General features: G+C 29.6%; 2 protein-coding genes across 2 annotated transcripts in view; one reads left to right on the top strand and one right to left on the bottom strand.

The window, feature by feature from the left end:
- LOC136083714 (uncharacterized) overlaps positions 1-3937 on the top strand; it is a 33316-nt gene extending 29379 nt beyond the window's left edge. Inside the window, exon 4 of the mRNA XM_065803325.1 lies at positions 3715-3937. Within this exon, the coding sequence (XP_065659397.1) occupies positions 3715-3783 (69 nt within the window). The 3' untranslated portion in view covers positions 3784-3937. The remainder of the gene's footprint in view (positions 1-3714) is intronic.
- Positions 3938-4730: 793 nt separating this feature from the next.
- The window catches only part of LOC105844181 (coiled-coil domain-containing protein 30), a 129287-nt gene continuing 108337 nt past the window's right edge, over positions 4731-25680 (bottom strand). Inside the window, exon 10 of the mRNA XM_065803323.1 lies at positions 4731-4850. Coding sequence (XP_065659395.1) covers positions 4746-4850 — 105 coding nt within the window. The 3' untranslated portion in view covers positions 4731-4745. The remainder of the gene's footprint in view (positions 4851-25680) is intronic.

Genomic DNA, 25680 nt, shown 5'->3' on the forward strand with positions numbered 1-25680 from the left:
CACTTTTATGTTCTCATCTTTTTGAAATTATATCATTACAAGTTTTTTTCAAATTATTTTAGGAGAATGAAGCATAGTGTCTACAAAGCACTTTTTTTTTTAAACCGGTTGACCGGTTTTTTGTTATAAAAGCGTATTTTTATTATTGTTGTATAAATCCAATGTAACCTACGAAATTGATATGCTGGTATTAGATCTGTAAACTAAAAGAAAGTTTTTCATACTTCAGCTAAAATAAAAAAATATAATTTTTTTCATTAATTAATAAACATTAATTTTTATCAATGTACGGTAACATTTATATCTTTCCAATCTTTTTTTTTTTCTGTGAGAACTTAATAAATTATTATTTTTGTCTTTATACCATTTATAACTAATAATGCTGTTTTGCAAAAGTAAATGCAAAAATATACTACGGATTATAATACCTAAAGTAATACAAAAGTCAAAATTACAAAAACAAATTTGTAGAAGAAAAATTTGTTTTTGTTGTTTAATTATTTTAATTTTTTTTTTCAGTTTACAATGTTAGTCGTGGTCGTGTCGTGTCGTGTTAGTCGTGTAAATAAAATAAAAAACGAAAATGTCAAAAATTTGAAAAAATACTTCAAGTTAGTTGACTAGTGCTACTTGTCTTTTCTGGATTGTTTTGATTATTGTAAGTGTTTGGAAATTTAAATAATGTTGAAAAATTCTGTCAGTATGTAAACTATTAATAATTGGTAAAAAAAAACTGCTTTTTGTCAAAAGTTAGATAAACATTTACACAAGATCACGCGACTTAAATAGAAAATAGATTCATCACTATGCCTTGGGACATTTTTTTTTACCTCCATTTTGTAGATAATTTCTTTTTAAAAGACAAAACTTCTATTTAAAAGTTAAATAACTATTGTAAAAGTTTTTTTTTATTGCCAAAATTAAAAATTTAATATTTATCGTCCCTGGTTTCAGGATATATATTTAGAAAATACTGTCATCTTTAATTAATTCACCCTGAAAGTCTTAAACAATGATCTATTGACAGTAGAATTTTCAATTAGTGAAATTAAAAAACCAAAGTAAATAAGAGTTGACATACCAGTTGGCGTGAATGTAGAAAGTATTGAACAGATTTAATAACCATAACACTAGTCAAAATGTCCCAGAAAATGGAAGGAAGTTTAAATCTATTCATGCTATGCCATTTTATTGAAAAAAATGCAAATTGATGTGCTGGATATGTATTTACTTTGCCATTGTTAGCACTGTTGGCAAAGAATATACTAATATACATTCAAACTGTAGTGAAAGAGTGTTAATTAGAACTATTAGTGATTAAACTCACAATCATTTTACTCCCTCCCCTACCCCAAACGTGAGACCAACAAGTTGATAAAATATTTTTGTACTATTCTCAACTAGACCGTATAAAATGTGTAACCCTCCTGAAATTGAGGGGGGTTCAAACTTTGTAAGTTTATAATTATGTTACTAATTATGTTCAATTTACGTTTAAAATAATGTTGCGACAAAAATTTAGTAAAAATTTCTAGTATCGTCTAAAATTGATATAACTGCTCTGTCTGGATATTTTTATCGAATATCGGCATACGATTTCTTTGTATTAAAGCTTTTATAGAACTTCACATATATTTCAATAAAAGTAATGGTGTGTTTCTTTTTTAATAATGTTGAAAACTAGAGCATTTTCAGTTTCATCACAAAAGTCTTGCAAGTAGAAACCTTTTGTCTTTCAATAGATTTCGGTGCAACTTGTAAATTTAGAAAATTTTACAATTTTATTTTCTTCTAATCTGAACAAATTTAAGTTATTAGTACGGCATGCATATTAGGGTTTTCCAACATATTTTTAACAAACGTTTTGCTTTTTTTTTTGTGATGCAGTTTTTACGAACAGATTAAAGTAGTTGCACAAGTCATGTAGCAAGAACGTATTGTCTTTGTTCAATCATGGACCAACACAATCAAAATTTTAAATAGTGGTTGATTTACACGGTTATTGTCACATTATGGCATTAGGTATTAAGCACTGTCATTATTGTAATTTGATTAATTTTCTGTGATGCGATAAATTTTGATATTTAGATAAGAAATTGGGGGCGCTTAGTTATAAATGCAATATTTAGTTAGTAATCGCAATGCTGTCATTTTTTTAGAGCAAATCGCTGGTTGATTTATTGTGAGTTAATTTTTATCAAAAAAATTGAGTGCAATTTGAACCGATTTTTATCGCTTTTAATTGTGCAATCGAAAAAAATCGCTTTTCTGCACTCCACCAATACTTGGAATTTTATAATCTCCCCTTAGTTTTTCATATAATGATCTTAAAATCAATCTTGTGTTCAAATGCTCATACAAAAGAGCTGATGTCTTGATTAAAAGTTGAATATAAAATTCTTGTAATGTTGATCAAAAATTGATTATGAAAATCCTGCTTTCTGATAAAGATTCTTTTTTATGGTTAATCCCACAAAAGTTTCCCTCGAAAGTAAACTAGTTGCTTACTGTAAAATCATTCTTGATCTTACAGTAAGCAGAAATCTGACATTCAAAATGTTTCTTTAAAATCTGTTGACTTCTTAAATGCTTTGAAATTTCTGAATTGAATGCTTTGCAACTTTCCACCAACAAAATACCAAGTTACATTAATTACGCTAAAATCATTTTCTTGATTTTGTAACTTTTGATGTAACGACTTAAAGCATGTAATCATTACTCAAAAGTGTACCAAGTTCATCGAGCATAATGTTCATAAAGCTCATCGAGCATAATGTTCATAAAGTTCATCAAGCATAATGTTCATAAAGTTCATCGAGCATAATGTATATAAAGTTCATCGAGCAAAATGTTTATAAAGTTCATCGAGCATAATGTTCCGGACAGTTGAAGATGCTTTAAAGGTTGCTCTTAGTGATGTAAGAACAAGTATCTAACGAGGTTTGACACATGTGAAAACTGATAAATCGAGGCTTTTTACATTCTTATATACTTCTTTTTCAGAAGGAAGCCGGAGAACTTTTTCTCTATATTTCTAATATTATTTTTTTGTCTGTAAACTAGGTTACAATTACAATTTAGTTTATTTTGTTATAAAAATGCAATTATTAATACAAAGTAACGTCAGAGTACTGTGCTACGGTAATGGATTTTTGCCATTTCATCTGGGAAAATTTTTTACCATGTTTTGTTTTGTGCCTGTTTTTATGAAGAAGAAATAATGTTTTTTCGTTTTTTAATCGAATTTTAACAAAACAAAAAATCCATTTCGTTTCTTATCGATTTTTATGCACTAAGTAAAACTTGCATGTTTTGTATCGGTTTTTACAAAATAGAAAAATGTTTGTTTCTGTTCATATCGATTTTATTTTTAATGTTTAATATTGTACTGTTTTGCCACACTAGTGCTTAAGAAGTTAACATGTCTTTAAATTTGAAAAATTTTAAATTTTGACATCAAATTTACTTTAAAAAATTTTACCTGTAAGTTTGAAGCTACTTGATTAAGAATTTTAAAACTTAATCAAATGCCTTCAAAAATCCCTAAAATAGTTTGTAAAATTTGTCCAGTGACGTTCTTAATTTTATAAAAAATAAATTTTATAACGATCCAAATTCTCTAATAAATCTCTCTAATAAATTTCATTAAATCTTTTTAGTAAATTTATTGTGTCGTTTAAATATTTGTCGTAGATTTATGATTTTATTTCTTAGGAGATTGAACATGAAGGTTTAAAACGCACATGCGCCATTTTGCATGTCACTGTATCAAAAAAAGAATGAACAACTGGACTTTTTGCATCAAATACGCATCAAATATTTTATTTAGTGTATACACTTTTATTTACGTTGTTATAGCTTTTTATATATATTTATTGTAAAACTTATTAATTTATAGTATTTTTTTAGGTTACTGTAAATAAATTCTATAAATCTATGTTTATGCAGTTTAAAGCGGCTTTTGATCGTAATACCAATTTTTTAAGATATAAATTGTAAAGACTCGGTTTTTATTTGTGTATTTTTAGCATTATTATATTTTAAGTTATTAAAATTTATTACTAAGCTAAATCACAAAATTAAAGAGTAAAAATGAAATCGAATTTCAATTGATGATCTAGAGTGGATTTTATGCCCTTCTGCCAGTATTATGGCTGAAAAACAAATCTATCACTATGTTTGGTATTTTCCAGTTCAAAACTATTTCCGGTAACTAATTACTTGCACACTAATTATGTGCAATATAAATTTTTAAATATAAAGAATTTTTTTGTATTTAAACAATGTTTACGTTTGCCTTGAGCAAACATAATATACATAACATATTTAGATAATGTATTTGATTTTATTTTCTAGCAAACATTAATCATAGTCAACTCAACTAATTTTTGCCATATTTGTCAGTTGCTATGCTTGTCAGCTGCCATGCTTTTCGGATCCAATTCAATATGATAAATATTTATTTTGTCAATTCAAAAAATATCGCTGGAACTTTTTTGTCCTTTTCAGTTTTAGCTATTAGTCTGTTTTTTGATGTTTTCTTTTTAGAACACTGAGGTCAAGCACAGCAGTTAATACTTTTCATTTCATTGAAGCAGACAACAAGGAAGATAAAACCAGAAAAACATATCAATTTTGAATGTGAGACAATTGAAAAAACAATCGCTACAGCTTCAATTTATATCTCTGAATAAATCTTTCAATTCTTAAGTTGTTTCGGTGTGAACTGTTTTCCAAATCAATAGTTATTGTTTTTTGTTTAGTTTCCAAATTCGTTTATATAAAAATTTTTCTTGAAATTTACTCTTTCCTTTATAGTACTGTAGAATTTGTCCAAAAAAAAGTGAAACCTAGAAAAGAAGTTTATAGAGACATTATATATCATTGGAAAGATAATTTTATTTATAATAGTGTATCTTGTCACTTTTTTGGAGTTGAGCAAAAAAAAATGGTGGATCAAAATGTTAATGTAGTTTTTTTCATTTTATCAAAAAAATTAAATAAATATGAAACAGTATTCTTAGATATCATAGCTTCATTAAAAAAAAAAAAAGTGTAATTCAATTGCCATGATGTTATTGAATGACTGAACAAAAGGAATAAAATATTTCTGAAAGCTTAAAAATTCATTTTATTATAAAAATGAATTTCTCTTTGAAATCGTAGCTATTAGGAAATCAATTTAAAAAATACTTATATTTATCAATGTATTTAAAACAGCTGTGAATTAAATATTGAATTAAATATAAAAAAACTATTTTGTATAGCTGACTGTCTTTTTATTTTAGAAAAAAATAATAATGGAAGGTGAAATTTAAACTGACATATCAAATAGAATAACGTTGTGTGTTAAATGCGGAGAAGGTGTAAGAATACATGAAGGTTCGAAGTATTCTGATTATAGCAACAAAATCTCCTAACTGCTATTATAGAGCATGCTGTGAAACTTTAGTTGATAATCTCAAACTGAACAAAAGAAGACAAACACTCATATATCCATTTATCCTATAAGAATTTTTAAAAAAATTGCTTTTCTAAAAGATCAATGAAAATCGAGACAGAGCGTATTACTGGAGCCAAAATGGAACTATTTGATTTCAAAACACAGTGTTTTTATTGTGGCGGTGATTGTATCTATGACAGAAAAAATCCGAATCGCAACAAATTTGAAGAAGTACGTACAAAAAAATCAGCCATACATTCATCCACCATCGAAATATGCCGCAATAGAGAAGAACAACTTGCTAAAACTATAGAAGCACGTTTAATCAGTGTGAATAATCTAGTAGCAGGAGAAGACAGATATCATGTAGAAGGCAAGGCAGGTATCATGTAGAGCCAGCTTCGAGAACTCTTTACCAAAATATTCAACATCTGGACGTAACCAAATGACATCATTCAATACTATGTGTGAATTGTTAGAAAGAGACATAGAGCTGTACACGTTATCAGAATTTCATTCAAAAATGATGTCAATCAATGATGACGTGTATTCAATAAAAATGACCGAAATCAAATTAAAGGAAATGTACGGTGAGTCATTACACAATGTCAAAAGAGAATGCTGAAGCAATATAATTCTATTGGACACTGTTAGAGACATTTCACGTGAAAAATGGTACCAAGAAAAAAACACAAATGTAAACGAGGAGAGAGAGCGTGATGTTTTAACAGCTGCAAAACTTTGGGAAAATGTCATAAAGAATCATGACCACAATTCCAACGCATATCCTTCCAAAGAGGACCTCCTAAACATTGAAGGAATCCATGTACCTCAATTATTAAAAGCATTTATTAACGAACTAGTTCAAGCACCTTTAAAAACTTTTTTTTAAGGTTATCCGTTACAAATAGAATGTTGTAAAACTTGATACTATCGACAAGATCATCTCCGGAGAGGGAACTCCTTTCTTCAATTTGTAGCTGACAACACAGACCATGGTATTGCTACTGTTGATGGAAAAAATACGCACCATTGACTTGGGTCAATTGCAATTGCAAATGGAAAATTCACAGACGTCTCGTTCAAAAGAAATAAAATTCCAAGAAATAAAAAGGAACTATGTTCAAATATAAAAAGTCAAACGCTGGGATAATGATTAGGCAGTACTACATACCTGACATACCTTCATTAACAAAAACAATATTCAAACCAGTCATTCAGATTTGTTATGCATACTACAATTTAAAAAAATATTTACCTCTACAAAGTTTAAAAACTAATTGTTTTATTTAATTTTAGGAAAAAATTCAAGCTCGCTTTATTGATCTTTTATGGAACATTGGCTACCTTTTCAAAAATCCATGTCCAAGTTGGTCTGGCTACATGAGTTCTGCAACAAATAATATTGTAAAACAGAAATCTAACATTGCTGTACTACCTGTGATTGATTTACATGCTGCTGATTTGACGGTCCTATGTTCACTACATTGTTTCATCATTGATCACAAAAAAGTGAATGTTACAATGCCATCCATAACATTTGATCAGCAGCTTTACATAAAAGCATACGAAATAGTCTCTACAATAAACTTAGATATATTTGTTCGTCTTGGAAGTTTCCATCAAGTTTTTCAGTTACATCAAAGGTTTTTTAGGTTCAATTGGATGTATAATGAAAGAAAGTGGTTTGAGAAGCGCTCTCGAAACAGTCTATTCCTCTTTAACAGTAGGATACATGCAATCAGGAAAAGCATTTTCACGCGCTATCCGAGGCCATTTTTTATGTGCATCAGCAATAAATTCACTTATATTAAAGAATTTTGGGGATGGCTTGAATGATAGTGAGCAGAAAAATATTTTAGAAATATTTGATTCAGAAGACCCTTGTGTTCAAGAAAGTAATGATCTGGCGGTTAGATTGCTAAACTGGTTTACAGAGAAAAAAGATTATCTTTTATTAAACTCACGAACATCATCTTTATGGTAACATTATGTACAATACGTAACCGTGGTCCAAGAGTTTATTAGAGCAGAGAGAACAAGTAACTGGTCATTACATATTTCTGCAATAAAATTCATGCTCAATCTTTTTGGTGCAACAGGGTACAATAACTGTGCAAAATCGTACAGGCTTTACTTTCAGACCGTTGATGCCTAACAAACAGAACACCCTTTAATTTATGCACAATACATGGCAGGTAATCACACTGTTAGAAGAACCGAAAAAAAATGCTCAGGGATATGGACTGATCTAGCAAGTTAACAGACTCTGATGAAATCACTGAAAGGTTGACGTGGAGTTATTGGTAAAGGCTTGAATGAAAATGAGTTGAGGGTGTGAACAAAAACATTGCACCGATGCGCAGAAGTAAGTGATGCGATGAGCACTCTAATATCTCTGTAGGATGTATAAATCTATTGATAAACATAAAGAAATGTATCCTAGAAAAATGAAACGTGATAGTGACGAAAAAAATACAATCATGGTTTTTCGCTCATAACCCATTCATGGTCGGAGATCAACTTGTTAGTTTGGACTCAGGTTTGGTTGATAATTAGAAAAATATTACCTGTGATCGATCAGAACACAAAGAGTTGAATGGTAAAACCTACTCAACTTACTCTTTCTAACAAAAAAATCAAATAACAACACTCAAGAGCTTATACTCCTGCGTATCGTAAGACAAAATTATTACAATCGACCCAATCTAAGAATGGTTGTTGTTGTTGAAAGAAAGCCAGAGAACGAATTTTGACTTTCAAAAACTCATATTTTCAATATGAGTTATTGAAAGTCATGAGATCAGCACAAAAGTCAACGTTGAAAACATTCATACTCAATAATGTATCACCAGTAAAAGAGTATCAATTAAGATTGCTGATGGGGGCGCATTTTTGTGGTGCTGCAATTGGAAAAAAAATGAGTTATTTAAGAAATTTTTTAGAAATACATTGGTTGTTCTCAACACTTACAACTTGACACGATCATTTTTGATGGTTATCAGTCGTCCACTAAAGATAGTATCCACCAAAAGCAATCTGGTAAGATATCACAAACACTTAAAACCAACGATATCAATCCATGCCCAGCAGAAAGAAGTGTTTTCCTAAGTAACTACAAAAACAAAAATGATTTTGTCAGGCCTTTAGCATTGAAGTTACAAAACAATGGTTTTAAAGTTGTTTGTTATCCTAGTGATGCAGACACAAGTGTTGTTAAGCTAGCGCTTGAGATTGACAACGTTGAGTCAGTCGCAATTTATCCAGATCACACTGATATTTTAAGTCTATTGATACATCATGTACATACTGGAGCACAACCTTAAGATACCTTTTTAAAAACGTTTACACGAAGTAAGGCTATAGATAAAAGAGTATGTTATAAAATTCAGAATATTGTAAAGACAAGTGATGATACTCTTTTAAACTATGTATTATTTGCACACGCATTCACTGGGTGTGACAACATCAGCAACCCATAACTTCAGCAAAACCACAATTTTTACGAAGTTGAAAAATTGAAAAATTTTTGTTTACATTGAAAAATAGTTTTTACAAGTATGCAAAATATAGAAACTGTACAACATGTTATGTTACGTCAATCATGTTTAGTGTCTCTGGTCAAATTTTCTCTCGTTATGTTTATAAAGCTGACCATTTATGCACAACATGAACCGAAGTGGACTACCTAATGTATATACAATAAAAAATATGATCAAAGTCAGGACGGTTTGATTCTATTCACTTTTTTGACTGGTTTGTTATTGGTTGTTTTTTGTCAAGTTGTGGGAACATTCCTATTAGTTATAATCGAAGCAATCCTTACAGTGAAAAGGTACTTGAATTTATAAAAGAAAATAGTATCTTGTTGAGAAGAAAGCAATATCTGGTAACTCTACCCATTTATTACAATCTCTTGATGTTGCATTTTATGGATCTCTGAAAAATATTGGAGGAAAATACTTGATCAATTGAAAATCTCTTGTTTAAAAAAAGCACAATTACAAAAACTATATCTCCTTTGTTCTTTATTTACTTATAATAATTATATTTGTCAAATCAAAAAGTAATCAGCAACTTAGTAGCTTAGTGGTTTTGAAAGAAAATGGGATTTACCCATTAGATATAAGAATCATCTTCAATCATTTGCCAGATGGTAGTTATAACTTTAGTACGCCGAGCAGTAATTAATGTACTTAAACAACTTTTTCATGTTGATGTCAAGGAAAAAGCAGGCACAAAGGGAAAAAAAAAAACATTTGACCTTGTTAAAAATATTTCTTATGAGGATTTTTTCTAAGGTTGTTCACGGAAGCAAAAGTTGAATTTTCGATTAAAAAAAAAAGTTTTTGAAACTCTATTTTTGTTTCGGTAAGTTCGAAATAATTTCAAACTAATTAATTTTGCATCGAAACGATTTTTTCATTTCGAAATTGTAAAATTTGCTTCGAAATATTATTTTGATTTCGAAATTCTGTAAATATTACCGAAACAATTTTTCACTTTCGAAATCGTAAAATTTGTTTCGAAATATTTTTGCGATTTCGAAATTCTGAAAATATTATCGAAACAATTTTTCACTTTCGGAATTCTAAAATTTGCTTCGAAATATTTTTGAGATTTCGAAATTCTAAAAATAATATCGAAACAATTTTTCACTTTCGGAATTCTAAAATTTGCTTCGAAATATTTTTGAGATTTCGAAATTCTAAAAATAATATCGAAACAATTTTTCACTTTCGAAGTTCTAAAATTTGCTTCGAAATATTTTTGTGATTTCGAAATTCTGAAAATAATACCGAAACGATATTTTACTTTCGAAATTCCAAAATTTGCTTCGAAATACTTTTTCAGGGATTAGAACCCCAACGGTTCTTTTGCACGGATTAGAACCCTCAGGATAAGATATTTTGTGACATTTTGTGGAAAAGGGAGGAGGGAGATTTTATTAGTCAAAATATGAGGGGGGGGGGGGTAATAAAAGAAATCAAGTAATTTATGTCTGTTTTATATATTTTTAAACTATATAACTTAAATATTAATGAAACAAAACAATATGAACGCCACGCAGGATAAATTTTGCTAGGTCCAAATGATTTAATATTGTGAAAAAGTCCTTTTGATTTCTTGATAAATATAAAATAAATATAAGTCTAAAATAGTAAAATAAAAGTAAATATAAGTTTTAAAATAAACCATTTAGATATGAAGGGTCTCACAATTTAATTATCTTAAGAGCCCTAGTTAAAGAACGGAACGGATCGGCACTGTAATTGGATCGATACTGTATGAGAATCTTTTTAATAATCACATGCCAAAGACTGCTAAAATAAAAAAAATAAAAAAAAAAACAAAAAAAACACATAACTATAAAGTTTATTAATATAATAATTATTGTCATATGTTATGAAGTTGTTTAATAATGTAGGGCCGTCAGGAAAAATCTTCGGACCATAAAAAGGCAGATGCCAAAAAGCATGCGGAAAAACCTTTTTTGGCGAGTCCTCGTTAAATGATCAGTCGTAAACCCAGAAATACAGAAGCTAACTAACAATATTTTGGATTTAAATTAATTGGGATATCGAAAAAAGAAATTTATAATTTTGATTATTTATTATTTATAAAAATACTAAAGAAATGAAAAAATAATATAAATAAAATGTTAATATAGTAAAAATATAGAAAAAGTATACAAAAATAGTGTAAGATGAAAATAATATTATTTTTACAAACACACACCCAATTAATCTTTCTCAACCTCTTTTCAGGCCTGGTTGTTTGTATATTATTTTTTAGATACTATGTTAAAACTAAGATTCGGCTAGTTACTTACTGTTAACATTACGAATTGTTAACTTAGGCGGAATTTAATTCTAGTTACCATACATAATTACCGGAAGACGTTGTGAAGCTACTTTCAGTGTATTATAAGTTACTCTTGAGTACTTTTAGCTGTTCTCAAGTGACCGCAGATACCGGTACCGGTAACTAAAAGTTATTTTTTTGGAAGTTGCTGAAATCCTCAAACCCTTAATAGAACTCAAGAGAGTAAACAAAAAACTTTGTGCTGGATTAGAAGAGAGGTTGTCGGGATGGAGGGAGATACTATATTTTAACTTTTTAATTTAATATGAAAGGAAGGGGGGCAAATACTTTATTCCGGCTCTGAATAAACTACATTCTATTCAACAGTCATATTTGCTTTTGTTAACAAAATAAAATTAAAAAGATTTATAATGTTCAATCAAATAAAAGATATTAGAAATGCATGTATAAGTACTATTATTCGACTAAATCGACTTTTAGTCGATTAGTAGATAATCCAAAGTCGATTAGATCCACTATTAGATTTTTCAAAGTCTACTAATTTCGACTAGTAGACTTTTAGTCGATTTAGTTGAAGTCGATAGTAACACAAGTTTAAACACTTTTTAATTTTAAATTTGCATAACGTAAGTTTAAACCTTAGATTTAGAATTTACATAAAAGTTCGTGCGCTTTTCCTAAATGATGTAATTATGATGTTTAAAAGTTATAATGTGCAATTCCCTAAGGGCCTCTAACGCAAGTATAAGAAATCATTGTTGCAAAGTAAAGGGCTAATTACTCTCTAGTGGTTATTTAGATGAGATTTACAACGATTTCAAACCGTTATACTTATTCCTGAGCAATCTTTTTGTTACATAACTTTAAAATGTAACTAAAGTTATAATAATCTCCTTAATCGCTCGGTAACATAAGTGAAGTAACATGTGTTACACATTTACTAATAACATAAGATCCTAATTTATTAATATTTGTTGTATGCGTACGAGTAAAAAAACTACTTGCTTTTTAGTTTGAACAAACATATCAAAAACAAATAATTTCGTTATTAAGAAAGGAATAAGAAAACGAAGCTTTGTTTGGACATATTTCGAAAAAGACCAAAAGAATCAAACAAAATGCAGCATATGTTATAAGACTCTACCTTACAACATTTCGACCAGTTCAATGCAATCCCATTTATCAATGGATCATTGCATTAATTCAAAAGTATCTAAAAAAATCAACAATTTTACTCAACGATGACGATATATTCGATATTGAGAGCGGTAATGAAAATAGTTTTGAAGAGACTGGTCATAAAAAATTAAACAAGTTTTTGATGAACTTTATTGTTGGTACTGATCAGCCGATTTCGATAGTACGTCATCCAGATTTTATAAATTTAGTGAGTTAAACAAAAGCTACAAAAGGCCATGCATAAACACGGTGGGCAAAAAATTAATTGCATTAATTACGGACAATCTAAGATCAATTTTAATGCTAGAATTGAAGGGATGTCATTTCATTACAATTATTTGTGATGTTTGGTCATCATTAAGTAAAAAGAGTTACCTCGGTGTGACCTGTCATTTTATTGACAAAAATATGATTCTGGTTGACCGAAACCTGGATCTTAGGTTTATATCTGAAGTGAAAACAGCTGAATATTTATTTAATACGTTAAACAAAATCTTAAGTGAATGGTCGATCAGTAATAAGATTTTTGCACTAGTTACTGACTCAGGTGCAAACATTTTCTCTGCAGTAAATAAATTTGATGATAATGTTCTTAAGACTCCATGTGCTGGTCATCGTTTGAACCTTGTGGTTAACGATCTTCTAAACACGAGAGATATAAAAGTAAAAAAATTAAAAAATGGTTCAAAGCATTACAAACTAAAGGATTACGACGGCAATGGAAAATTAATTAATAAAGAAATTACAAAAAGTGAAGTTAAAGAAATTGAAAAAATGAACGAAGGCAAATTGGAAATCGCCAAGGTAATTTCATCCTGTAGGCACATTGTTGGTTCATTTAAGCATTCGGAGATGTTACAAAAAATATTAAGAGAAGTTCAAGAAACACTTCGATATGAAACTAAAATAAAGTTAGTACAGGATATAGCTATTCGCTGGAATAGCCAACTCGATATGATTGAATCTATATTAACTAATAAAACTGCGTTGGATATGATAAACATCGAATACCAAAATATAAAAGACTTCCCACTGCTAATGAATGTAAGGTGCTGAAGGATTTATGTGATTTGTTCCACCCAATTAAAGAGCTAACAAAACTTTTTAGCGGAAAGAAATATGTTACAGTAACATTTCTGTTTCCAACATTGTATTCTCTACTAAATGGAATACTTGAATCGCAACTCATTTTTACAGAACTAGTTAAGACTTTTCAAAAGGAATTATTAAGGTCTCTAAAAGGGCGTTTAAATACATTTTTGCTAATGATTTTTTCTTATCAGCTACTTTTCTTGATTTCAAATTTCGTGAACTTGAGTTTATCAAAAATGATATCGACAGATATGAATGCATTACAAAGGCAAAAATGTTTATAAAAACATTTTATGAAATGCACCTAAAAGAATCCGAAGAAATCGATATAACAATTGAAACAAATTGCTTAAATAACACTTTAAACTCATAAAACAGCTCAACTGACAATACCATAAAAACATTTTTCAGCAATCATCAACGCCACCGTTTGCAAATACTACTACTTTCGTTAACAACAATAGACGAAAGCCAATCAACTTAATTGAACTTGTAACAGATAAAGCATGTTGTCATTTAATTGAAAACAATGATAAACTTAAAAAAGAAATAAACAATTACAGTCTGCAATGCTTTCAGAGCTACGAAAATAGTGCCATCGAAATTTTCCAAGCTAATCAAAAGTTGTTCCCGGTTTTGACACAAATTGCACTGGTAATATTTTTAGTTCCAGCGACATCGGTGCCATCAGAATGCTTATTTAGTTCAACCGGTTTAATAGGTACAGAGCTACGGAACCGGCTGGCGCCGAGCTTATTGAAGCAGTTAGTTTTTATTAAAGAAAACAAGTAATGAAAAACATTTCTTTATCAAATAATGTTAAAAGAGTTCGAATTGAACTGAAATTTGTTTTCACTTATAATTCTTAGTAACTTAAAACACTTGTATTCTTTTTTGTTTATCTGATGAGCATTTTTACAAACAGCTTAATTAATGACAAGTTGTTTTCTTTCCAGTCTTTATTTTCTTTTCCTGTCTGGAAAAAACACCAGTATTCAATCATTGAGCTGCCACCAGGGCAGGCGCTGGCGTATGTGTCACGTGATGGGGTGCAATTAAAATTTTTGCTAAGTTAAAAATAAGGTGCTTGTTTTTTGAAATTCGACGACTGGCTGGTCTAAAAGGTCTACATTTGCTGGCTTATTTAAAAGGATAAATTTTTCCGACTAAATGTACAAAAAATGCATTGAGGAGGGAAGGGGTGTGCATAATTTTAAATTTAAGTAATCTTTCCCCGTCACTGAATGGTTTAGAATTTGTAACTAAAGAGACTTATTTCATAGCTTGCAACAGTAGCATTTACTGTTAAGATAGTGCCTCTTTTTAACAAATCTTGTTGTCCAACGAACTAATTATAAGTTTTTTTTTTGCTTTTTTTTCCTAATTCGTCAAGGAACTGGTTAAGTTTTTTAGATGTTTTGAATCATGGTGCCTCCTTAAATTATATTCTTTGCACACTAAAACAGATTCATTACATACAAAACATACTGGCACCAAATTAAATTTACCAAAATAGTATTTTTTGCCATATATACATATATCTCTAAATACAACATCTCGAAATTCTGTTTTTTCTTTCGAAATTAATTTCACTTTTCGAAGTCCAATTTTTTATTTCGAAATTAATTTTACATTTCGAAATTCCTTTTTTATTTCCGAAATTAATTTGGCTAGTTCGATTATTTTCATAAGTTTTTTATAGATTTCGAAAAAAAAGAAGTATTTCGGTACCGTTTTAATCGAAAATTTTCGAAATTTGCAATTTCGATAATGAACTCTAATTTTTCACAAAATGTAAAGATGTTCCACTTGCATAGTCTGAAAGTGAAACTAATGCAAATGAGACTTTTTAGTCCACTTAAAACATACCCATTTAAACAAAATAAAATACTGAGTGGGTGTTTGTTATAAAATAATATTATATTATTTTAGCAATAATAAATTACTGTGAAATTAGACTATTGTTTTTAATAAATTTTATAACAAAACAAGGCGTTTTTGAATAGGTTTTGCTTTTACAAAAAACCTATTCAAAGTTACCCGATTTGTGGGGTAACTTTGAATAACTATTTAAATTAATATTATACAAAATTCTTTTATTTAAATATTATTTTGAATTTGAATTATGTAAGAGTTAGCCCCTATATTTATTTGGTTAAATTTAAAATATTGTCAATAGTGAAGGAAGAGCAAGTAAAAATATCTTAAAAACGTTCAAAGTAACCCAGGTTTACGGTATATGCAACGTATGGCGGGCTTGTAATAAAATTTGTGTCTGAGATGTATTTCAAAAACATGTTTTTGGCGTCTACTATTTATCTTGCGGATGCGTCATAAATTCGGAATATATTACATATTTTAATTTATGACTTTTAAGTCATAATTTCAAACCTGTAATAAAAATTTTTATTTTCAATGAATATTTAAAAAAATATAGATTTATAATAAAATTTTTAAAAATTCATTTTCTTGCAATATGATAAAGTATATCAACGCATTTTATTTATCCAGGAAATATTTATCACAGATTTGCATTTAATACTTAAATTATAAATATCTGATATGTATTACAGATATCTGACATATACGATGATCTAATATCTGATACGTATTATTGATATCTGACACGTATGCTATACCTCAATTATTAACGCATAATGAAATTTATCAATTTTATTCATCTAATTAATTCTTATTATAGATTTGCATTTAATACTTAAACTATAGATATCTGAGATTTGTTTCGATTACGTATGCTATACGTGTATTATCAATGCGAAAATACGTGTTACAGATTTTCATTTAAGAACTAAAACAAACGTATTTTAGAGTAGGTCGGAGACGTATTTTATATGTATGCTTTTTCTTTATCCTAATTTTAAAGAATTCTTTTCGTGATATTTATTTTTAATTATCTAATGTAGTTGATGCAACTTCCTGGTAGCAAAACACTACAGTTATTACATAATTAACTATAACAATTCCCAACTTCCTGTGAAATAATTTTTCTATAATTTGAACTTTTTGATGTTTAGACATTCTTCCTGATGAACCTACTGATGAAGAAACAAGTTGTCGAAGAAGAATAAAAATTAGATAAGTGTTTTTACTAATTTATTATTGCTTTATTCTTTAAGAACATTGAGCACTCTATTTGTAGAATACACTGACATAATTTATACATGTATATATATATGTATATATATATATATATATATATATATATATATATATATATATATATATATATATATATATATGCACACACACACACACATACACACACACACACACATATATATATATATATATATATATATATATATATATATATATATATATATATATATATATATATATATATATATATATATATATACACACACAGTATATATACATTAGGGATATGACTTTTTAATTTTTTTTCAAATAAAATGTTTCCTGTATCATATATCGATGAACTTTTACCTAAAATCATGAAAAAAGGCCCAAATAGCTTTCTGCAACAAAAAAAGGTCACCCCCAAAATAAAAATTTGATTTACCATTTTTATACATTCATTTTTGACCGATGTTTTAATCTTAAGCTTAATTCTCAGCTTAATTCTATTTATTTCATTATTTTGTTATGAATTTATAAATATAACGCCACACGTTACCATGGCAACGAAACGGCCGTGTGCCGGCAAATACTTGGAATTGTTATGTGATGACGTCATTGTGTTACCACGGAAATATAGACGACTGTAACAGACTGTAGAAGATTATAGAACTTAGTAGAACATTCTGGAAGCTCTAAATAATTATATAAGCGAGCTGCTGTCAGAGCTCAGTGTTGATAATGTGAATAGTTCTATGAAGTACTCTGCGTGTAACTGAGCTAATAAGGAACTACTGTAGCGAACTAAAGACGCTGTAAGTGTACGAAGTATAAGTAGTTGTAGCATTATCGTTAGGATACGGACTGGATTATCGAACTGTTATCAACATTGACTGGATTATCGAACTATAATTGGATTACTATACAGTTAAAGTATTTTATTAATTAAACGACTTTATTAAACGGATATTTACGCTCAGCTATCCGTAAAGTCGTAACAATATTATATGATGTCTCACAAGAAAAGTCATACCACAGTAACAAAGAACAAGAAGACTTGGACTAAAAATTTGGTGAGATTTCAAGAGTCACACAGAAGAAGAGGAAGCGTGGCTGTAGAAGAACATTCACTCGATGAAAAATCCAGAATACCACTTCAATTGCAGATCGTAGGAAGATACCAGTTTCTCGGAGCATATGTTAAAGGAAGAAAAGAACGAATAGACCAAATTTCTAAGGAAATTACAAAATTGTGGGACAATAAACTGAATTTTCCACGTGTGTCTGATCAAGTGATAAGAGCAAAGCTTATGAAGGTGCTGAAGGTCTATGATGAATGTGTCAAGCGTGGAAAATATGATGTTCTCAATGCATTATTTGACATCACGAAAGTGAATGGCCAGTGGTTATCCTCGGAAGATAAACGTCTATACCACCTACAAAAAGAAAGTAAAGGACAGGTGGGGTACTCAACAGGACAAGTGGCAAGTAAAGAAACCATTCACCCTTCCAAGAGAAGGAAAGTCCAGTCTGGAACAGCAATACCTTCCACATCACAAGTCCTGTCTACCACAGACAGTGGTACTGAATCTGAAAACTGCAAAAGTAAGAGTGAAGATGATGAAGACGACGACGGTGATAAAGACGATGATGAGGACACTCAGAAAAAAACTAGAAAGCACTACAAAAGTAAATTTGCTGTAAGTATGGTTACATCAAGTGAAGTTTCCACAAAGAAAGCTGCTAAAATATGCAATGTATTATCACAACAAGGTATTGATATTCCAACTCCAAGTCAATCAGCAATTTACAAGTCCATATTCAAAGAGGCAGGTAAATTAAAAAAAGAAATGATACAACAACTTAAAATGGAACAGTGGTCCTTACACTTTGATGGCAAACGAATAGATGATAAGGAATATCAGGTAGTTGTACTTCAGAATGAAAGAACTGACGTGAAACTTGATGCACTGCGTTTAAAAGATGGCAAAGCTGAAACTGTTGCTGAAAAAATTGCCAAACTTATTGATGAATACAATTTGTGGAATTCAATTAAGATGATCATTACTGATACAACAAACGTCAATACTGGGAAGAGAAATGGAGTTGTTGTGAAGTTGCAACGTATGTTTAAATTAAAGGGTGTCACAATACCACAATTTATCGGTTGTCAGCATCACATACTAGACAGGATTCTCCGTCTGGTGATGGACGAAGAACTTGGGGGTGATACCAAATCTCCAAACATTGAATACCCATTTGTGTCTGAACTGTTGAATAAGTATGATGAACTGAAGGATAAGTTTGTGAATGGAACTGTAGAAATTCTTGATAAATCAGGGTGGAGAGACGATATGAAGTTTTTGTACCATTTAACAAGAGTGTTTAGGTTCTATGAAGAACAAAGAAACTTCCCTCTGATTCACTTTCAGAACATTCCTAATATGAGCAATGCCAGATGGAACTCAAGAGCCATTCTCGCCATTCTGGCGTTCATTCTTATGCCTGAAGCGAGAAAGAATTTGGAGAAGGTTTGCAGGTTCATTTCATATGAGTGGGCAGAACATTGGTTTAGTAGTCAAAAGTACAATGACAATGACTTCAAGAATTTATCTGATGTATTGAAGCCTTACAAAAAGGCATTGCAGTCATTCAAAAATCACTGGAAGAAAGAGCCATCCGTCATCGACATACCACGAAGTAATCAGATAGCTGAACGTGCAATCAAGGTGATGCAAGACCTGTATGCTTCCTGCAGAAAGAAAGACAAACTGCAACTTCGATTCATTCTAAGTAATAAGCGCTAGACTCTTTATGAGACGTGAGCATCATGTGACCCATGTACTAAACACAGTAGGCCTATAGACACAGACAGTTATGTATATTGTTGTACTAGACGCTTTGATACTGTTAATTTTGTAATACTTGTATAATTATATATCACATAATGTTTTTTGTTATATCACAGTACATGTTGCATAAATAAATAAAATAACAACAGGAGTATGACTCTTACAACATCTTCAGCCTTTAATATTCATTTACTGTACAAAAGTGTACCTATTGAAAATTCGATTTTTTGGTTTTGGGGTGACCTTTTTTCAAAATATGTCAAAATGAAACATCTATTCGTTCTTTTTACATAAAAGTTCATTGAATTACGATACAGGCCTAGTAGGTTGCAAAAAAGTCATATCCCTAATATACATGCCTTATACAACAAGTATAAGGCATAAAATTTGTAAAGGCCGCTTTAAAAAAGAAAAAACAAGGCAAGATGGCGAATGGGATAAGATGGATTTTCATAAAACAATTAAACAAAATTAAAAATGGTGGAAATAAAACTATAAATATTTTGTATTTTAAAATACCAACTAGTTTTTTAAATATCAATAACGTGATTTTATACGCATAAGTTTTTGCGCGGTGACCAACATCGTGGTGAACGGATGCATTTTACTCTGAAAAAAATTGTACATTGCCTTTTTTTTTTATTTCGTAAAATAAATTATTTGGTATGACTAAATTAGATATATTTATTTAATTGTTATAATAAGAAATCTGCAAACTAAACTCTCTTTAATTCTTTCTAAACTATTTAATAAGTGCTTGACTGGGTCTTGTTTTCCTGCCTGCTGGAAAATGGCATCTGTTGTTCCAATTTTCAAAAACTCCGGTGAACATTATGACCCCTCAAATTATCGTTCGGTCAGTCTTCTCTCTGTTATTAGCAAGGTTTTGATTTGATAAACAAATTTCTCACATTCCATCTTGAATCAAATTACTTACAAACAATACGGTTTTTAATTCTCTCGCTCTACGGCTGACTTGGCTAAATGCTGTGGCTGAAAGATTTTTGTGAACTAGATGGAGGCTGAGAGGCTAGGGCTATTGCTCTTGACATATCTAAGGCTTTCGACAAAGTTTGGCATGCCGTTCTTCTCCATAAGCTTGTTTCATAAGGTGTATCTCGGAAAGTTTTTGATATTATCGAATCGTTTCTTTCTCACCGCCTTAATAAAGTCATTCTTGAAGACTAACACTCTTCTTTATTTCCAGTAACTTCTAGGGTACCTCAAGGTTCATTCCTTGGTCTTGTTTTGTTTCTTATCTACATTAATGATCTTCCCGACAACCTTACATCTAAAATAGCTCTTTTTGCTAACGCCTCAACTTTATATTCCTGTCTTTACAAAAGATCTCTTTTAGATCGCTCAGAACAGGCAACCGATCTTGAATCTGATCTCACTTCTGTAACAGATTCTGTATCTCCAACAAAACTCAGTTATTTAATACAAACAACTATCGCAGTACTGTCGACATTCCTATAATAATAAATAGTAACCCTCTCACTGAGTCCTCTTTTTTACGTTTTCTTGGATTATTGTTTACAACAGACCTTTTTACTACAGACCATGGAAAGGTCTGTAGTAAACGATAAAAAAGAAGACTCAGTGAGAAGGTTACTAGTCATTTTTCCCCCGCACTTCAACCCTTTGGATCTCTCTCCCATCTTCATGTTTTCCCGGTTCATACAACCTTCAACTTTTTCAGTCTTCTGTCAACCGTTTCCTTGCTCTATAACTCTATTCTTTTTTTCTAGTAGTTCCCAACTTAATAGTGGTTGCTTGCAGCCTTGTTAGAAGTGAATCAAAATTAAGAAAAAAATAATTGAAACAATTTTATCTATTTTTCGAGAATCCGGGTCCAAAATAAATAGAAAATTTGAAATTTTTCAAACAAGCTTTAACCATGCTTTCTCGTAAACTTAATAAAATAAAATCAGGCTTGAGTTTTGTTGATAATGCATCCAAAGATAAAGTTGAAGCTGTGGGTAAAAATATGTAAAGTTTGTGAAGATTTAATTAATGTCCAAAAAATGCAGAGAAAAATATTTTTAAACAATGCCAAATTAGATTAAAAAGCGTAACTATTAATATCCGAAATAGACGAATTAACTCAAGAATAGACAGAAATATAGAAAGCGGTGAAAACGATTGGGAAGTTACTAAATAAACGATAAAACGATTTTTCAGCATATAACTTGGTATCGAAAAAGACGATGCTAACAATTATCCTAAAGCTTTGTGATTATAGGATAAAAAATAGTTTTAGAAAAAGCAATGAGACTAAAATTAATCAACATTTTATTAACGAAGATGATAGTTTTGCAACACGGAAAATATGAAAAGAACTTTTTGAGCAGACGAAGTTACGTTGACAAAATAACCATTATGCAAAAATCGTTTTTAATAACTTATTCTATATAAATTTACAGAAAAAATCCATAATGAAACTGTGTGGACGTACGAAAACAAGTAAGCGATTTGAACGCTTATATATATGTATATATATATATATATATATATATATATATATATATATATATATATATATATATATATATATATATATATATATATATATATATATATATATATATATATATATATATATATATATATATATATATATATATATATATATATATATATATATATAATTAAGACATTAAGTTTTATATGTATAAGTTTATTAATAAAAATACATACAAGGCACTAATATAATTCTTAAAATCTCTTGTTAAAATAAATATAGTATTGAAACTCGTGTTTATTGATGTCTTTTTAAAATAAAATTACATTCTCGTATATATGATGTCAACATTTGCAAGTATTTGTTTATAATACTAAGGACTAAGTTGCATTTGTGAATATACGTTTGGTGGATGTTGATAGAACTGATTTTGGCTTAATGATTTATGCTGTTTGTATCATACCCAGTGCCAAAAGCACAATAAAACAATTTATGCCATTTCCCAGGTCAGTTTATAATTTACTAACGGTGTTAATACTTTCTCGTATTGGTTTTGCGATTTCTTTTCTAATTTTAGTATCATCTTTAACTACTTTAAACAGTATTTGAGGAGCCAATTTGCAAAACGCACTAAGTTACAAAAACAAAAATTTTGAGTTAATTCCATTTCCAGATTCTATATACTGAAATCTATCATATATTTATATATAAATATTAGACCAATTAAAAAAAATTTTTTTGTCCTAAAAATAGACAAAGAAAATATTCATTTATGTTGATACGCAACTATGTGTTATTCAGTTTTTCGTCATTTTCTCAAAATTAATTTATTCTTCTTTTTTTTTTTTGTTGTCGATGAGTGGTGGTGTATAAGTTTTTTTTTTTTTTAGGGTTTGAAAGACTATCTGCCTCATCATTGTTGTTGACGGGTTCTACCTCTTCTGATTAGTCTTGATTAATTGATGTTTCTTTGGTTTCAATAAAATCATCCTTTTTTACGCCAAGTATAAGGGGTTTAATAATGGCTGAACCACTCCGTTTTGAAAACAGTCCAAAAAAATTTTGTGGCATTGTTTTCAACTTTTCTTAAACTCGTTTAACCCCTTGTTTATTTACTTCTTCTAAGCTCTTTTTATTTATAGTATTGATGGCACCAGGCGCTTTTTCACTCTCTACATAAATCTACAATTTTTCACTTGCATTTATATATCGGATGTTTACCCTTACCGAATGTTCTTCCGTTTTCTACAACTGATTCTTGTGGAGAACGAAAAATTTGACAATGTAGTTACGCAAAGTTAAAGTTTTTATAAAGCATTCTTGCTTTATAGCTGATTGCGCAATTTATAAGGTTCTCTGCCATATTATAATCTTATTAAAAGTTTTTTCTTTTTCTTTTATCAGTTAAATCGGCCATTTTAATAAGTGTCGTCAGCAATATAATTAAAACTAGAGATTCCACGAATATTCGGTAACACTTAATTATTATGAGGGTTCCAACCTGCTTCGTTGTAATGCATAAGTTAACTAAACTGTGAGCATTTATGAATTGGTTGTGTCACAGCGCGCATTATTTGCTGACTGTTACACCAAATATTTTAACTATAGTTACGCATAAAAGTTTCATGTTCTTCGAACCATTCAGGAAAATTCAAAAATAACTACCACAAGTATATCTTACACTTCTGAGGTAATTTCAGAAAATGCTATAGATTAATTTAGCATAAAGAACTCTAAAATTATTAAAACGATTTTTACGACAACCTGAACTTAAAGCATGTTTAAACTGTAATGGGAAAGACGATTAAACGGTTGCCTCTTTTTTATTAAACCGCATAATATTCGTGATATCTCAAATTATAACTACAGATAATAAAATTGACATACAACTATTATTGCAAATATAAAAGCCAAAGAATTAAAATTGTAAGTACGCGGAGGTTGGCAGTTGTAATAATAATACACGAAAGCTTTCAAGCTAAAGAAATGTAAGAAAACGCATGCGTACAAATTTATATGAGAAAAGTACAATTTGATTTTTATTACAAATTCGCTACTTGAAAACTAAAAAATCACTCCGGAATTGAATTATGACAAATTATGACATGAATATTATGACATATATGTATGTACATTCCCTGCACATTCTACTTATTTAATCAATCGATGTATGAACACTTCCTGCATGTTCTACCGATTTAGTCAGACGATGTATGTATACTCCCTGCATGTTGTACCTATTTAAGACAGTCGATGTATGTACATTTCCTGCATGTTCTACCAATTTAGTCAGTTGATGTATGTACACTCCCTGCATGTTCTGTCTGTTTAAATCAATCTATGTCTTACGCTACGCAATTATACAAAACAATGATTTATTATCGGGTCATCAATTTACACAAAATTTTAAACGTCGTAATAGGTTTTTGATTCTATTATCTAACAAAATATTATTGTTTTATGACTGACAGTTTTGCATAAACTCAGAATTTAAAACGTTCGGCCTCGTCTTCTCCTACATCTTGGCGTTTCCACTTTTTAGGTTTTCTGACTACTGTGTGCCTAACATTACTCAAATTTTACTTTATAATTTACTTAAATACGTTGTTTGTTAAACAAAATAAACCACGTTGTTTGATAAATATTTAATGACTCATTTTTGCTTTTAATTATTATAACTAGCATTTTATTCGTAATTACACAACAACTTTTGTGATAAACCCACGGTGTGATTGGAATTACCCCAGGTACGTAAAGTAATTCCAAACGCCAATGGTTTTATTTTTGTCGTAAATTTTGATTTTATGATAAGATTTATAAAAATTGCTTTTGAGGGCTTGTGATAAATAAGGTCAATAAAAGAAAAATTATACCCTTAAAAATCAAAAAATAGAGAAGAGAGGGGTATTGGTGAGAATGAAAATTAAAGACACTAGTTATAGAAAATTGATCATATTTATTGCTTATCATTTAGTCTAACTATTTAGTCACAAGCCCTCAAAAGCAATTTTTATAAACCTTATTATAAAATAAAAATTTATTATTGCAAATATAAAAGCAAAACAATTAAAATTGTAAGGACGAGTAGGTTGACAATTGTAATAAAAATATGCGAAAGCTTTCAAACTAAAGAAATGTAAGAAAATGCATGAATGAAGAACAAACAACAAGTTTTAGCGTATTGGAAGTCATCTGCAAGACAGATTGATATTTTTTCACTTTTTTCACTCATTTTTTTGTCTATGACTATAATAAATTTTTAAAAGTTCTCTTGGGCGCTTCAGTCACCTAAACTTTGCGGCCATCTGGCACGTGACCGGTAAGACCGTGGGTAAAACCAGCATGGTTTAACAAATAAGATTAAAGTGAAATAAAAAAGTTTTAATAAACAATAGCATGCAATCAGAATCATTTCCAATGTGGGCCGTTTTACACATTCCAAGCATTTTATGTTAAGTCAATTACAATGAATGCCTACCAAACAAATACCTTATATTATTCAAATATTCTTATATCTTTAGTTAAAAATTAATAAAAATATATCTCCTGAAATATTTAACCCGTTATTCAAAGTAAATCAGAACAGATATCAAATTAGACTCTTAAACCGTTACATTCATTCTAAAAGTTATTTTGTGGTGATTGAATTTTCCTTTTCTAATTGAGGATCAAAATTATGGGATAAAATTTTAACTAATGAGCTTCATACAATTGCAACGTTTTAT

The sequence above is a fragment of the Hydra vulgaris genome, chromosome 08 (genome assembly GCF_038396675.1).
Source record: "Hydra vulgaris chromosome 08, alternate assembly HydraT2T_AEP".
NCBI lineage: Eukaryota > Metazoa > Cnidaria > Hydrozoa > Anthoathecata > Hydridae > Hydra > Hydra vulgaris.